The sequence below is a fragment of the Peromyscus californicus genome, unplaced genomic scaffold (genome assembly GCF_007827085.1).
Source record: "Peromyscus californicus insignis strain IS unplaced genomic scaffold, ASM782708v3 Scaffold_5__1_contigs__length_169319896, whole genome shotgun sequence".
In the NCBI taxonomy this organism is placed as follows: Eukaryota; Metazoa; Chordata; class Mammalia; order Rodentia; family Cricetidae; genus Peromyscus; species Peromyscus californicus.
Genome location: NW_026294573.1, coordinates 42,437,315 through 42,455,193, shown reverse-complemented (window position 1 = coordinate 42,455,193; position 17,879 = coordinate 42,437,315). Strand labels below are relative to the sequence as shown.

General features: G+C 43.0%; 1 protein-coding gene across 10 annotated transcripts in view; it reads right to left on the bottom strand.

Moving 5' to 3' along the window:
- Window positions 1-17,879, bottom strand: part of Osbpl9 (oxysterol binding protein like 9) — a 145,080-nt gene that overhangs the window by 61,609 nt on the left and 65,592 nt on the right. For 9 of the 10 annotated variants that reach the window (XM_052715064.1, XM_052715065.1, XM_052715066.1 and 6 more), the window contains exon 4: window positions 12,877-12,953. In XM_052715064.1, coding sequence (XP_052571024.1) covers window positions 12,877-12,953 — 77 coding nt within the window. Of the gene's footprint in view, window positions 1-5,205; window positions 5,335-12,876; window positions 12,954-17,879 lie in introns of those variants that run through there. The other variant, XM_052715074.1, reaches the window with a different exon arrangement.

The following is a 17,879-nucleotide window of genomic DNA, read 5'->3' as shown; positions in this document are numbered from 1 at the left end:
TATTTGAAATCAACATCTGTCTAGAACAGTGGTTTCTCAGCCTGTGGGTCATGACCCCTTTGGGGTCAAATGACCTTTTCACAGGTGTTGTCTAAGACCATCAGAAAACACAGATGTTTACATTATGATTCATAACGGTGGCAAAATTACAGTAATAACAAAAAAATAATGTTGTGGTTGGAAGTCACTACATCATGAGAAACTGTATTAAAGGGTCACAGCATTAGGAAGGTTAAGAACCACTGGTCTCGAGTATCTGATTTGAACAGTAAGTAAGCGCAATGGGAAAGGCACCAAAGGATGCAGAGGAAAAGAGGATAAGAGAGGTTTTAAGAGGGAGCACCGGGGAATCCAGGCTGTGGACAGAGGCAGGAGTCTGTAATAGAGCAGTGGGCTCTGGCTCATCCAATGCAGTGTTCCAACTTTCATGATGACTTTCTTTCATGATGACTATTCAGGGCTAAGCAAGCCAACAAAAGAGTCTGTGGGACTCTAGGAATTCGGAACAGCAAGGAAGCTCTATCCCTCTGAGCCTGAAGGGAGAGCAAGGACTGTACACAACAGCTACAGGACACGTGGCTCCAAAGCAGAGAGGGGCGAGCAGCAGTAACACCCTACAAGTTTTGGTTTCCCTTCAGTCTTCTATCACTGCCTCCCATGGGCTAAAGCCAAACAAAAGCCCAGAATAAAGAGCCTGGAACATTGGCTCTAAAGCCTCCTGAGGCACACAAAGAGAACAGAATGCTTCTGGAAGAAGGGAGAGCACAGGAGACACAGACTGAGTGACAAAGAAGAATCATCTCTTGGAGAGTATTTCTCAGATCTAGATGCTGACTTCAAAGGAAAGCAAAATTAGGGGCCAAATCAGAAAAAATCCTACGGTTTGAGAGGCAAGGTGAGCAATGGGTAGAGGTGTGCCGAGAACACCGGGGTACAGCCTGGGTTTAGGCTCAATCCCTGGTTCTTCCAGACTTGGTAAATCACTTGGAAGACACCTTCTTTCATTACTTATTCAGGAGGTGGGGAGAATGGAGATCAATTATATTTTAGGCTTTCTTCCTTCCTGTTCTAGGATTTCCTGAAGCAAATACCTCCAAGTTAATGACTGTTCATGCAGACAGTAAAAACTCCATTACACTGGGACAATCTACGGCTGATCTCATTTAAATAAAAACAGGAAGTTGTAGTTTTCAACTATACAAGGTCTTCCACAGTCTGACAAAGAATGCTAAAACTCAAGTGAACTATTGTTCGTTCCCTATAACCTTGAAACTTATAAAGACTAAAGTAACCAGAGTTTAAAGTAAGCTCTAGAATGCCAAGAATGCAAAGAAACAGAGTAAGCAACTTGGCTAAAGACCACATATTAGAACAACAAAATGAGCTGTAGTCAATATAACACAGTCAAGTTCTTTAAAGTGTCTACAGAAATGAACTTCAATGTCAATACTGCCATACCATTCCTCCCTCCCCCCCCATACACACAGAGAGTAAAAATTACCATTCATTCATGGCAAAAACATGCACTGACTCTCTGCTATGACCAGATGCTTAATTAGGATTTCCAAAGGACTTCTTTAAGGATAACAGAGAAAACAGCAAATAGGATCAAGCATTACTCAATATTAAGAAACTAAAATTTCAGGACCCTTCCTAAGTTCCTTTGACTGCTCTAGCCAATAGCATGCCTCTTCCTGTGATACTGCGCACCCAAAGCAATGTGTTAGTATTGCTATTGGTATTATTTCAACTACATCAGAAGTCATATGGAAGTCACACACAAGATATAGAATCCACCCACCATCACAGCACAGTTTCTAAACATTTTCTCCAATTCCGTTATACTTGTAACCAGCTCAGTCTAGCAACCTAAGAAATATTTTAATACAGGAGAAAAAAAATCTAGTTCCAATACACCTGAGTAAAAGGTTTGTATTTTAGGATAGTATAACAGTTCATATTTGGATCATTTATGTCACGTCCAAAGGAAACTCCATTTGCCCAAATTCTGTTGGTTAGACAAAAGCCAACATTCCTCAGGACTTTGTGAAGCTAGTTCCCCTCTACCAAAGGTGCCATTTCCCTTAACACTGGCAGAAGGGACAAATGCTCTCTGTGGTGCCTATTAGCATGTCAAAACACATGCTGGCCTCTAGGCTCCCTCAGTATCACAAGTAACTGTTATACATACCAGGGTCCATGCTAACACACACACACACACACACACACACACACACACACACACACACACACACGTCCTAAATTCCCTCCAGCTCAGGAGCGTCCCTCCCCCCAGCTTCTCATCCTCCTCCTAACGCTGCTCTGTCAGCCATGCACTCTCTTGGTCCTTTCTTCATCTCGCTCTCCCCTGCAATTCTCTGCTCCTGCTGCTCTCATGGCAAGGTCCAGCCTACTGGCCATATTCAGTCCACCACATTCAGTCTACTACTTTCTCCTTCTGCTCTGGACTCTTCCAGAAGCCTCTGGCTGTTCTCTCCCTCATATATACAATACAAATCTTCCCCCTAACCATATCATGTCATCAGTTTATACAACTTACCCATTTTCTAAACCCCTACGAAGTTCTAGTGGGCTCAGAAAGCCAAACCCCAAACATGGCACTTGTGAATGCCGCACCCTTGAAATGAAGGGCACTTGAAAGGCTTACAAGTAGTCTCTGAATTTCTCATGTTCCCCTTTTCTCCCAAGCAGCTGGAGAAACTAGAATTCCTTTACCCACAGCTAGCCTTAAGAACCAGAACCCCCTGGGCAATGGCAGCACACACCTTTAATCCCAGCACTTGGGAGGCAGAGGCAGGGGGGATCTCTGTGAGTTCAAGACCAGTCTGGGTTACACAGTGAGTTCCAGGACAGCCAGGGCTACACAGAGGCTTTTAAAAATAAAAAAGAATTTCTCTTGCTAACTTGTTTTGTTTATAGGGTACCAGCTGTGACCCTATGAGTAAGGAAACATGAGACCAGCCTACACGGCCAGACACTCCATTACTGACAAAGATGTGTGCAAACCTTTGATTTCTAGCAAATTATAGCCTCACAAGAATCAGATATGTGAACAAAAAAATTTATAATTTAGCAAAAGCTGTGAGAGATATGGACAGACGGATTCTGTAATGGCACACAGAGTAACTCACTGTCTTCCTTTAGACAGCAAGGGAAGGGGTTAGGTGCTGTGCACCAGGGACCAAGCCAAAGCTAACCACCTGAAATGTGGGGTAATCTAAGCAAGACAGAAAGGCAGACGGTGTGAAGAGAAAGAACTCAGACGCTAGACATGTTCTGATGAAAAACTGCTCACAGCGAATGCCTTGAGTAAAGCGCCTACAACTGGCTTCAGACAGCTGTGAGAAGAATTAGCCACGACTGGGGAGAGCCTTAAAGGCATGCCAGGAGCTGGACCGCGAGAGGCACCCAAAGCAGGAGCGCGGAGTGACTCAGGCAGTGTGTTTTTGAGGAAAGAGGCTGGGCGTGGCTTGCCTCTCAAACACTAGATCAGATTTCCCAAAAGTCCACGGAGAGATGATGAAGGACTGAGAGCACTATCATGTGAGAAAGCGTCAAGTCCAAGAGGCTGACAAATCTAAGGCAGGCAGGCAGAGCTTTAGACATGGAGGGTAAGGCAGATGGAGAACAGCCATGAATGGCTGTGTGGCAGACCTTGTCAAAATATTTAAAGAGGAAGACTAGCTTCAAGAACAGCAGTGACTGTCTAAACCTTGACTGAAAAATTTTCAAAACATAATTTTCTGCTACGTGCATTATAGTAACCATAAAAACTTCTCCTTGTAGTGTAAGAATCCGTCTTTTCCACAGAACAGCATTTAGTGATAGAACCTGACACACGCGAGGCCATCTGGAATATTTTCATATAAACACATGATTGTGGATTGCTTTGTTGTCATTATTACCTTTCTAAATCAAGAGCAAAAACGTGGGTGTGGTGGTGTACATGTGTAACCCCTGCAGGAAGGTCAAGAGTTCAAGTACCAAGACCCTGTTTCAAAAACGTACAAGCCACACAAGCGGCTTTCCAGTAAACAGAACATAGTGAGATCACAGCAAACAGATCCTACACTGAACTAAATTCCCTGCTGATCTTCACCTTGACGGTGCCCAAAATACTTTTCAACCTCTTATTTACCAGATGTGTTTCAAGTACAACGTCATCCCTGTTCCAACCAAACTCAGGACACTCAGGAAACACCTTACTTAAAAAAAAAAGTTTTCTGTTTAAATTCTCAAACAAAATTTCATCTTTAGTGATGGATGCCTACCCTGGAGGAGGGAAAACCATCTGGCTTTTATTTAAGTAATCCCTTGTAGAGATGCATCAAAAATAAAAGTGTTTTAAAATCCCCAAGTAAAAGCGAAGGACAATTCTGTCAGTACTGGTCACTAAAGGGCTCTAGCGCTTGTTCCAACACAGGAGGTCTTCTGAGAGATGACTTAGGAGTAGCTTCATCAGTGCTCCCGTTTTAAAGGCGCTGGGAAGGCTTTTAAACCGCAACTAGCACTTTAAGACCCTTCCCAGCTTCCCCAATCTGGAAATAGTTATTTGGCTTTCAATTTCTTTAAAAATAGCTAAAAAGTAAAACAATTTGATCACGCAAAACCAAGTCTTCAAATGAGAAAATGTCTTGTTCAACTTAACTCTCAATCTTTCATGATTGGGGGAAAAAAAATGTTAAGTACAGCAGGAAGGCCAGCAGGGGCCTTCCTGCTATATTAATCACAGAAAACTTTCCACAACTGAGCTAAGGCTGACAATCTAAAACCTTCCCTGCAGCCGTTCTGCGAACCCCTTAAAACTGTACTGGAGTTTCCAAAATATTTCCAACAGCAGCTACTTAAAAACAAAACCACCTCCGTCCTCACCCACCCACAAACAGCAGCATCCCTAACTGACACACAAATACTGGGCCGAGCACCAGCACAACGCCAAAACATCCCAACTGCTACTTGGCCTGCGAGTGAAGAAGGGTCTACTAATGGGATCAGGCAGGGTCAGAGTTGAGCTTTCTCGTTTAGAGCTCAACTGTGACGGGTCATTGTGAGTCAACCTTCGAAAGGAGAGCCGAGTTCCACAGAAATACTTCCTAAGCAGGACGGCGGGCCCTCCGAGGGAGCCTGGGGGCGCGGGCTGAGGGAAGGCGCCCCTGGCCGCCGGGACCTGAGGGGTCTACTCACTTCGCAAGCGGCCAGCAGGAGAGCCATTCGCCGCGGCCGACCGCCGTCCCGGGGAGGGGAGGGGCTCCTTCCCCGCCCCGGATGCCCCTCCGCGGCCGGCGCCCCAGCCCCGAGCAGCCCGAGGACGCCCTCCCCCGCCCGCCCCCTGCGCCGCGGCCCAGGCGCCGCCCCGATTGGCTGGCCCAGGCAAAGAGGCCCCTGGCGATTGGCCACAGGTCACCTGCATGGAGGTGAGCGGCTGCCGATTGGCGGTTGGCCCCTTAGGCGTCAAGGCCGAAGGAGCCGAGGCCGCTCAGGACTCCCACCCCCGCCCACCCTCTCCCCTAAGTGGTGGGGAAGGCCCGGAGACGCGCTTCACCTGCTAGCTCGCCATCACCGCATATTTGGCAGCTCCTGAGCTCAGAAGTTTCATCTTGATTACTGATTTTGCCTCCAGAAAGTTGTTCTGTCATTCGAGGAAGGCGGGAGAGGAGGAAACACTACAGCCTACCAGTAAACAAGAGCTTGGGTGTCTGTTTTATTTGTCGGTTAAGCGTCTGTGGGCTTGCTGTTTTGAAAGCACCGTAAGGAGTGTAGGTGGCTTGTGAAGAACTTCAAGAATCCAAATGGTGTAACTGTGAAGTTCAGGCTTGGAGCACCTGGGCAGAGGCCCAAAATGCAGGAAATCACAGACACCAGTGATTGGCTTATCGATCTGGAGAGTAATCTCCTTTTCTATTTTTCCTTGGAATCTCGACCCTTCTAAGGCTCTACAAAACAACTATTTGCTGTAATTTTGTGGCGCAGAAAGTTGAAGAAATACTCGCTACACTCAAACTCCACTGCTGTACTCATTGGTATTTTTAGTTCATGTAAATTGTTTCAAAGTTTATTCTGCTTCCCCTTTTCTAAGCATAGAACTAGTTCTCCCATGATCTCTATCACAGTAAGTGAAACCACTATCATCCACTCTAAAAGGCAAACCAAAAATGTAGCAGTCCTCGGGGGCCTGCCTCTCTGACATAGTCAAATCTATCAACCAAGTTCTGTAATTCTTACCTCCTAAATGTGCTTTCAATTCCACCTCTCCTGTCTCAAATACTGGCCCCTCTTGGAATAATTTCCTTACTACTGTCTTCCTGAATCTACCATTCACGCTCAACAAAAGATCTAGAGTTATTTCCATAGCATCTCACTACCAATTAAGGGTCTTACCACAGCTCTGCATGGTTCACAAGGATCTATAACTCAGTATTTGACACTGACCCACACAACAGTTTTAGAGCCCTACCTACATCTTTCAACTTGTACTCTCTCTTTTTCTGTCTTCCACACAAAGGCTCTTTTCAAGCTTCTTTAATTTGCCGAGGACCTTCCAACTCCAGCCCCTGTGCAGCTGCTATTTCTTTCCCACTATCTCCTTGACAACAACTTGGGCTCTTCATTCACTTCTCACTATCATTTCTACACAACGTAAATTCTTCCTATTTTAGGTCATCATTAGCCCAGGAAACATTTTTGTGTAACTTACCACAGCTATAATTTTACTTTATTATTTGGGGTTATTAATAACTTTTTTGTCTTAATTCATGCGTGATAAAATGTAGTGGTTTGGATGAGATTGACCCCCAAAGGCTCATATATCTGAACACTTGTTCTCTAGATGGAACTATCTGAGAAGGATTTTGGAGGTGTGGCCTTGTTGGGAATGTTGCTCAGTGACTGTGTGCTTGCCCATGAGGACCTGGATTTACTCCTCAGTAATAAAAAACTAAATAAAAAATAAAAAACAAAATGATCTATCAAGTCATGTTATCACATTTACTTCTCTGCTGCTGTGATAAAGCAATGACCAAAAAGCAACCAGGGTGGGAAGGGTCTGCTTAGTTCACAGGTTACAAGCCGTCACTGAAGGAAGCCAGGGGACTCAACCCAGGAACTTGACAGAAACCCACAGATAAACTCTGCTTACTGCTTGCTTCCAGTGTTTACTCAGCTTGCTTTATTACAACCTGCCCAAGGGCAATACCACTATAGTGGGCTACCACCCCCATCAATTAGCAACTCCCAAATGCTCCCCCAGAGTTGCCTATAGGCAAGCTGAGGAAGGCAGTCTCTCAAAGTTCCCTTTTCCCAGATGACTGTAGATTGTGTCAAGTTGTAAAAAAAATTTAACCAGCACACGTGTAAGACCAGGAGGAAACAAGTATATTTTCCTAAATATTAGAAGACTATCCCAAAAGACTGTATAATTCCAAATACTATATATAACAGCACTTAGGATTTGAATGCAAGAAGATCATCTTTGGCTAAATAGTAAGTTGAAGGCCAACCTGAGCTACATGAGACCCTGCCTCAAAAAACTGAAAACAGAGCTGGGCGGTGGTGGCGCACGCCTTTAATCCCAGCACTCGGGAGGCAGAGCCAGGCGGATCTCTGTGAGTTCGAGGCCAGCCTGGGCTACAGAGAGAGTTCCAGGAAAAGGCGCAAAGCTACACAGAGAAACCCTGTCTCGAAAAACCAAAAAAAAAAAAAACAAAAACAAAAAAAAAAAAACTGAAAACAACAAAACAAATCTATGTGTTAGGTAATGAGGAGTCACTAGAAATCATCAGTGACAACAAAGAGAGCATCCTGGTGAGAATACTGATAACAGGGGAGCTATGCATATGCAGGGCAGGGATATAAGGAAGGAATCACTGAAAAACTCTAAAATATATGGTGCTTTGTTTTTGTTTTTAAGCCAAACCGATTTCTCTAGACATTGACCTAGCAACAGAGGCCAAGTGACCAGAGCAAACAAAAGACGACTCGATTTTCAGAAGCAGTCTGTACAGGCTCTCAGTATTTTAGGCTAAGTCTTCAGAAATTTTAAACTGAAGTCAGCCAGTCAATTCCTATATAGGAACATAGGCCAGATGGAGTACGTATGTCGCTTGGCATATGGAAGAAACAATACCTAGCTTACCATCAAAGCTTCCATGTTTCACCAAGAGAAACTGCCGTGAATACATTATCCAATGGAAATACTCTGTTCAGAATTAGAATTAGCAGCCTCTCCACGGGCCCACGATGTCTATGATAGTGCAAAGTCCTGCTCACCGCTGTATCCTCAGCTTCTCATCACAAGGGACTGGCATAACAATTAGGTGCTTAAAAATGTCTGTTGGGGTAACAAAATGCCAGGGACTGTGCTTTAACAGCCTCAATACACTGGGGGTGGAGGGAGGTAAAAAACAGTCTAGAGTACACAACAGGGAAGTCAGAGGACAAGAGGCCAGTTTTTCCTCTGTGAGTCTTTAGTTCCATTTAATTTTTAATATTAATTGGAGGTATACTATTGCCCTAATTTTCATAGGTAAGATTCTACATTGGTTACTTAACTTTATTCTGAAAGAACTTCTACATTTCATTTTTAAAACTTACATTACTAAATGAAGTACAGGCATCTGTCACTGAGCAGAGCTTAAATGAATCTTAGTTTAGATTCTGTTGCTTTGGATTATATTTGGATTTCATTTGGAAGTTCCTTTTGAATGATTTTATAAGAGTTTAAACCCGAGATATTTACATTTCACTTTATACTTGACTACATTAAGTAATATTATGGTATAAAACTCAAATACTACCCTTTGGGGCCTGCAAGATTTTTTTTCTAAAATTTGAGCCCAAACTTACTCAAGTTTACAAACTGCTTTTTATACCTGTACAGCAACCAGGTAAGCTGCTCACAGGCTGAGAGGGAGTTAAGGGGCCCAGTGGCCTTCTGACTCATTATAAGGAGCTTCCAAACTTGGCAGACATTAAAACAGGGACAGTGAGTCACAAACCAAAACATAATGACCTGAATGTGGCAAGAGAATCTGTAGGGAGTAGGAGTTGACAGCAGTGGGGACGAGCAATACGTGTGTGGCAATGTCAGAGAACAAACTTAATAAAGAACAATAAAAAAAGACTCATGAAAAAAAGGGGGGTGGGAAAGGCTAAGAGAGAGGAAGGAAAAAAAAAGGGAGAAGAGCCTCCAGTTAACATAGACTACCTGTAGGAAACTCAGCTCCACAGGATTTAAACAGAGGTTTTCAGTTGCACTTCCCATCTCCAGACTACACTAATTACAATTTGCTGATACCCACAAAGAAGCAGGGATGACCCAGAGAAAGAAGGAAGAGAATTAGGATGAAGAAAGGTAAACAAAGCTTTAGATGAAATGACATAGGAATGGAAGGCTATGTGCAGACATTACAGGCTAGAGATATCAAATTTCCAACAACTGAGGTTGAAGCCAGGCATAATGGTGCACGCCTTTACTCCCAGCACTCGGGAGGCAGAGGCAGGTGGATCTCTTTAAGTTCAAGACCAGCCTGATTTATATAGGGAGTTCCAGAACAGCCAGGACTACAAAGAGAAATCTTGTCTCAAATTCTGTCCGAGAGAGAGAGAGAGAGAGAGAGAGAGAGAGAGAGAGAGAGAGAGAGAGAGAGAGAGAGAGAGAGAGAGAGAGAGAAACAGGTTGAAAAGCAATTAGGTGGCAGCAGATGCAGAGATCCAGGTGGAGCTCCAGGAGTCCAACCAGCGAGAGAGAGGAGGAATTATATGAGCAAGAGATATCGAGACCATGATTGGAAAAAGCAAAGGGACAAATAGCCAAACTAGCGGAAACACATGAACTGTGAACCAATAGTTGAGGAACCAACATGGAACTGGACCAGGCCCTCTGGATAAGTGAGACAGTTGATGAGCCTGAACTGTTAGGAGGCCCCCAGGACCGGGACCTGTCCTTGGTGCATGAGCTGGCTTTTTGGAGCCTGGGGCCTATGCTGAGATACTTCGCTCAGCCTTGGTGCAGGGAGGAGGGGACTGGACCTGCCTCAGCTGAATCTATCAGCCTGGGCTGAATCCCCAGGGGAAACCTTGCCTTGGAGGAGGTGGAAGGCTGGGGGGGAGGGGGGGGGTTGGAGGAAGGAGGACAGGGGAATCCGTGGCTGATATGTAAAGTTAAATTAATTATAAAATAAAAATATATAGGCTGGAGAGATGGCTCAGGTTAAGAGCAACGACTGCTCTACCAGAGATCCCAAGTTCAATTCCCAGCAACCACATGGTGGCTCACGACCATCTATAATGAGATCTGGTGCCCTCTTCTGGTGTGCAGACATACATACAAACAGAACACTGTATACATAATAAATAAATAAATCTTAAAAAAATAAAAATATTTATTTAAAAAATTATGTCATATACAAAGACACTGCTTTGCTTATTAAAAAGAAAGGAAGGAAGGAAGGAAGGAAGGAAGGAAGGAAGGAAGGAAGGAAGGAAGGAAGGAAGGAAGAAAGAAAAGCAATTAAGTATCACCACAGATTTCACAGCTAGTAAAGGGGCAGAGGCAGGTCCTCAGTCCCGGTTCTCCTACATCTACAGCATCTCTGCTTACCCACTTCTCAAACCACCCATGAAAGCTTGGTCGGTGTTGAGCTTCTGCATGTGTACCATGAGCATATTATCAGTAAAATGGGTTCCTCTCTAATCTCATGAGCTTCATAAACTTAAGAGGGACACACACACTGCCTCAAATGAACACTCAGCTTCAGAGTTCTAAACATCTTAGCCTCTCTATTACTAAGAACTTTCATAATACATGTGTTCTTAAAATGCCAAAGCAGTCAAAGTCTAGAATATCTCAAAAGTATCTTTTTCTTCCCACTGTTCCCAAAACATTTAAGCTCTCTTTTTACCGAACTCTAATTCTGATTCTAAAATTGGATCCACGTCGGTACCTGACTGGAAGAAGAAACCTAGTAATGGGAGTTCTATGTGCTTTAAAGATAGAGAAGGTCACAGAACTCAGGAGAGAGAGGCAGAGGATCTTGAGTTCCAGGCCAAGATATACTATACTATACAGCAAGATACTGCCACCACCACTACACCAAAAGTGCTTAGGAACTGTGCAATGATTATGGCATCCAAAGGTCCCCAGGCTTGGGGCATGAGGGTCTGTCCTTGCAAGTTCTACCAAAGAGGCCAGTTCTAAACTAAGCTATGAAAAAGGGCAAGGAGAGAGAGAGAGAGAGAGAGAGAGAGAGAGAGAGAGAGAGAGAGAGAGAGAGAGAGAGAGAGAGAGAGAAACATCATTCAGAAAAATGTAGAGGCCAGAAAGCTTTAAAAAGTGTTAAGGAAAGCAATCGAGTAAGAGCACCTGATGGGTTTACATGGCCCTACAGCAGGGGCCTCTAAGGGCAGGCTGAAGACACACCAGACACCTGCATGTCACTTTAGCCAGTTTAGGGGAAAATCTCATCTGTCACATTCAATGCAATTAAATGTAAAACAACTACCTTTTTGGACCACACATCTGTCCAAAGTATGGAACTACCTAAATTAAAAAGAAACTGATCACAGTCATGAAAACTGCTTTTAAAAAGCACACCTCAGGGGAATCTACAAACCTCTTCAACTCCACCTCCATTGCTCCCATCCCTTAATAACCACATCATTACACACTGTTCTCTAAGCCTCTGCTCAAGCCCTTTTAGATGATGGGAGCTCACCATGTGTGAGGACCTAAGGTAAACCTTACTAAATCAAGCAATTTCTGGGCAAGACAAAGTAGAAGGGGGTCACAAGGCACCAGTTTTCTACAATTCAAGACTAAATCATCTATCTGCCACACCTGTAAGCGCCTTAGAGGCTAGGCGTGAGCAAGCATTTTCTCTATGCAGAAGAGGCGTGTGCTGTATCTGTCACTCACCCTGCTCTGTTTCCTGTGCTGAAGCTGCTACAGCAAGGATGGTTTGGAGACGTCTGCTACCCTATTACAAGGTGTTTCTCCAATCATCTCAGTTCCAGCTGGAACATGACCAGGAAACTCCGATTGGTTAGGATCAGATGCATGACTGAAGCTAAGGTGAAAAGCACTCTAGTAATACTTTTTTTTTTTTTTAAAGACAGGATCTCAGATTGTAGCCCAGGCTAGCCTTAAACTCTCAGTATCCTCCTGGCTCAAGCTCCTGAATGTGGTCACCACTCTGCCGCTCTGCCGCTCTGCCACTGTGCCTGTTAATCTTACTGACTATGGACCTAACTTCCTACAATATGAGGCTGAAGATGCCGTCACCAGGCTCACTACCACAGGGGGAGCCATCTGAAAACGAGTCCTAACCAGAGTAAACAGAATTGAGAAACAGACAGGGACTCTGAGTGCAAACCTCAGATCCCAGCTAGATTTGTCTGTCTTTCTGGACCCGTTCTGTGCAGAGTTTGCTTTCATCTTTATCCTAATTAGTATTAACCAGGTATATGTGATAATAACCAAATTCTATTAACAAGAAAATGAGGTGACCTTCTCAGCACTTATAAATTATTATGCCTAACTTTATAATTTGGTTTTGTCAATAGCCCAATATTGATACAAAATACTTAAAAATGAATCTGGTGCATTTTAACATATCATTTCACGTTCAAATTGCCTTACACTAACTTCATTTCTAATAAAAATCTGTATTTTGCCCTACAGAAAGCAGAAGTAAATAAATGCTTGTAACTTTTCTACATAACACTAAAAAGCAAGAACAATCAACTCAGAAATGAAGAGTTCTCATTGTATTACATCAGTTATTTTTGAAAAAACAATCCCCTTCTCCTGAAAAAGAAAACCATACACAAACTATCCAAATACCATGTAAAGCCTCTTACTTGAAGCTGGAGAGTATGTCGAAGAATAGTTTCTTCTAAGGCATGGATCCACTTCTCTCGTTCATCTGCATCTCGAGCTAGAACAAAAGATTAGAGTTTGCTGTGTCATTTCCTTGACAGGTTCATCTTAAGGAAACATCTGATTTCTTAAATAGATCCACTATCTGGAAGAATTACAAACTACTTACAACAATTTTAACAAAAGGAATGATTGTGTTTAGTAATAGGCTACTTTTGTCGAAGACTAACATTCCCATGGAGATCAACCAAAAAAGCTGGACTTACTATTCTTTAATAGCTTCATTAACAGATGAATGGGTTTTAAAACGTGGCACATATACACAGTGGAATACCAGTCAGTCATTAACAAAAATAAAAACTGTTATTTGTGGCAACACAGATGGAACAAATGAAGTAAGCCAGGCAGAGACACACAAGCACCATATGATCTCACTTGTATGATCCTCAAACAGTGGAACTCACAGAGGTCCATAGGAGACTGCAGGTTAGGAGAGGGTAAGTGGAGTGGAGAGAAGGGATAGGGAAAAGGTAGACTGGTAGGTACTAAGTTATATTAACTAGAAGCAAGCAGCTCGGGTAAGCTGTCATACTGTTGGATGACTGCCAATACCAACAGCTAAAAGCAGATTTTTAAAGTCTGGACCATCAAGAAGTTATTAATGTTTGCAGAAATAGGTACACTTAGCCTGATTTAAAATAACACAATGTATACATGCACCAAGGCATATTAGCCCTATGCAGGATCTTACATTTGTATGTATCAGTTAAAAAATAAATTTAACTTAGATAAACTTAAGAAAGAAATAGAGAGAGAGAGAGAGAGACAGACAGACAGACAGACAGGTTGAAGCTACCATAAACCAAGGCAGTAAAGAATTACCAGTCAGCATCTTATAGAAAGCAAACATCTAGAGAAGCCTGGCATTTAGGGATGCTCTTTGCCTGGCAGCATTATAAACTCCTAAGGAGGAGTTGTGTACTGGATGATGCACTTAAGATCTGTCAGTGTGTGTCCCAAGGGTATTTGGGAACTATTTTCCGGTAAACTGAGACTAAACCTAAAAGTATTTTTAAGAGAAGTTGAAGATAGGACCCAGTAGCACAATGGTTCTCAACCTGTGGGTTGTGACTCCTTTGGGAGTAGAATGACCCTTTCACAGGACTCACCGAAGACTATCAGGAAACAGATATTTACATTACAATTCATAGCAGTAGCAAAACTACAGTTATGAAGTAGTAATGAAAATAATTTTACAGTTGGAGGTCACCATAATATAAGGGCTGTGTTAAAGGGTCCCAGCATTAGGAAGGTTGAGAACCACTATACTAGCAAAATGGAGTTTGGTAAATTAGGCCATGTCTTGATTGGACCCCAAAATGGCTTCACTTTGGAACTAAGGATAAATCAGAATTAAATCAACTGCTCAGTCATCTATGTGATCCAGGAAGATCCTGGTACCTGAAACAGACTAAAGAGTCCCCATATTGTTAGTGATTCTAGCATCTGGCTAGCAAAGCTGGTAAAAATCTCCTCTACAGGATGGCAACCTCATCCTGGTCGCTGACTTGTCTTTCTTTGTTGTTGTTTCGTTTTGCTTTTCAAAACAGGGTTTCTCTGGGTAGCCCTGGCTATCCTGGAACTCCCTCTATAGATCAGGCTGGCCTCTAACTCAGAGACCTGCCTGCCTGTGCTCCCCATGTGCTGGGATTAAAGGTGTGCGCCACCACTGACTTGTATTTCTAAAAACAATTTTTCAAATATAGTCCAGCACACAAGCAAATACAATCAAATACACATAAATGGAGGCGCTTCTGCAGATGAAACCACACATGACTGAAACCAAGACCAACAGGGACTCCAGATTAGTTTATAAGTAACAGGTGGTATTTTACATTTTTATTTATTTATTATTATTATGTGGGCACTTCATGTAGGTCAGAGGACAATTTTGGAGGTTCATTTCTCTCCACCTTTTCCTATGTTCTAAGGATTAAGTTCAGATCATGCTGAATCATCTATTTGGCTCTTCATTTTATTTTTCAAATAACCAAATATGAATTCTCAAATTGAAATATGATAGTTTTTTTTTTTTGTTTTTTTTGGTTTTTCGAGACAGGGTTTCTCTGTGTAGCTTTGCACCTCTCCTGGAACTCACTTGGTAGCCCAGGCTGGCCTCGAACTCACAGAGATCCGCCTGGCTCTGCCTCCCGAGTGCTGGGATTAAAGGCGTGCACCACCACCACCCGGCAAAATATGATAGTTTTAATATCTATAATAATAAAAATTAAGAGCTCAGCCGGGCGGTGGTGGCGCACGCCTTTAATCCCAGCACTCGGGAGGCAGAGCCAGGTGGATCTCTGTGAGTTCGAGGCCAGCCTGGGCTACCAAGTGAGTCCCAGGAAAGGCGCAAAGCTACACAGAGAAACCCTGTCTCGAAAAACCAAAAAAAAAAAAAAAAAAAAAAAAAATTAAGAGCTCAATGGATGAGTTTAACAGATTAAGTACAGTTAAGAAGGCAATTAGAGATCTGGAAGAGATTACAAGAAACAGCAACAGCAGCAGCCAGCCAAGGGTGTGGAGGACTCATAGTGGGCTGGAGAGAGGCATCAGAAGTGAAGAGCGCTTGCTGCTCTTCCAAAGGACCCGAGTGCTGTTCCCAGTGCCCACATTGGGCAACTCACAAGCACCTGAAACTCCAACTCCAGGAATATCTGACATACTCTCTGGACTCTGTGGGCACCTGCACACACACACACACACACACACACACACACACACACACACACACACACACATACACACGTAAGTGCAAATTTAAAGTACAGATAAAGGGGCAAATAAATAAATAAATAAATAAATAAATAAATAAATAAATGAGGTAAGGTAAGGTAAGAAAATGTATTCTGCCAAATAAATAAATAAATAAAGTAAGTAAGAAAATGTACTCTGCCCATGACTGGATACCAGAGGGAGATAAAGAATAAATGAGAAGCCACACTGAGGAAAGAGAAAACCAGGAACAAATACAAGGACATGAGAAATGGAAAGAGCCCATCATTCTCCCGGATGTGTGCACATTCCTAGCTGGCTGAGTGTTGAGAATTCTGATGACACCTGCAAAGGACATGACACTCCCTCTGCTAAGAAAAATCTCGTGAACAAGATTATGAAACACGTTTACAGTCAAAACACACATCATAACCTCTTAGTAACCACACATAGTACGCATTCTTCTTAGGAAATCTTACCACAATTATGAATCATGCCAACACTCAAGACGTCTTACCGAATATGACCTGTGTTGTAAGAATTCCTGGCCTTTCTTGTCCTACACTTCTATATAATCAGCACACCTTATCTGTAAACCCCTACAATACACCTCATAAATCACTTTACCTGCTTTCATTTACCATTAGATAAAAACACACCAAAACAGTTTAATCTTTTAAACACAGCTACAGTTCAAAACCCACAAAACTCATACACCCAGCTGCTCCTAAGAAATTTCGGTTAACCTCTCTCAAGAAGCCTGCACTTTCTTGTACATGTGTGTGGTATCCCCACCCCACTCCCAACACACACACACACACACACACACACACACAAACTGTTTGTAACAAACCCCAGTCTTGCTTCATACTAACTTCCTGAAATCCTTTCCTGAGACTTGAATCAAGATCTTGACTTCACTTGAACAGAGGTTCCTATAATACCCACCCCTCAGTAAGTTGGTAAAGCTGGTAAAGTTGCACTGCTCTGCTACCTGGCTGGGAATTTCCTAAAACTGATGAAAGACATTAAGCCACAGATTTCAGAAGCCCTTGGAATCCCAGACAGGTTATTCCTATAGAATCCAATATTTGAGCAAATACTGAAGGCACTCTCAGTACACCAGAGTAAAGTGGCTGGATAAACCATACAGAAATATATATATGTATGTGCCTCTGTGTGTGTGTGTGTGTGTGTGTGTGTGTGTGTGTGTGTGTACCAGAAATGATTTCTTTAGAGAAATTTCCAGACAAAGTATCAAATAAAAAAGCCAAGTTTTAAAATTAAGTCTTTGATTCACTCTGAACTGGTTTTTTTCTGCATAGGTTGGGAGGTGAGGATCTAGTTTCACTCCTCCACAGTGGGCATCCCATTTTTGTCAGCACCATTTACTGAATGGTGTGTTTTTGATACTTTCGTCCAAGATTAGGTAGCCATGGTGGCTGATGAGTGGCTCACCAAGAAAAAGCACTTGTCATGCCAGCCTGATGACCTGAGTTTGACCCCTGGAGTCCATGGTAAGAGAGAAGCAACTCCCGCAAGCTGTCTTATGACTGCTACATGCACGCTGTGGCACACTCCTGCCTGAACTCACACATGAGGAGGGAATGCCATCAGTCGGATGAGGGAGAAGAGAGGAGAGCCAACAAAAACAAGATTCTGGTGGAAAATGCCATAATGAAGCCTAGTACTGTGTATGATCGATGCACGCCAGTGTGTGTGTGTGTGTGTGTGTGTGTGTGTGTGTGTGTGTGTGTGTGTGTGTATACACACGTGTACCAAGTGATGCTAACTTAGATTCTCTTAGCATAAAGGACATTACTGGGTCAACTCGTGGAACTTGAGTCAATGAATCAGGTGGTATTAATATATCAATACCAATTCCCATACATTAACATTTCTAATGCTAACAGCTATATTGCACATATGTGGGAAATTTTCTGTTTACAGGAAATAAAGAACTCAGAAGATTTTGTTTTGTTTTGTTTTGTTTTGTTTTCCCGAGATAGGGTTTCTCTGTGTAGCTTTGCACCTTTCCTGAATCTTGCTCAGTAGACTAGGCTGGCCTCGAACTCACAGAGATCCGCCTGGCTCTGCCTCCCGAGTGCTGGGATTAAAGGCGTGCACCACCACCGCCACCACAGCCCGGCTCAGAAGGTTCTTAATACTATAAGGCTGAGATAGTTTTTAAATTTGTTTTGGACATTTCCAT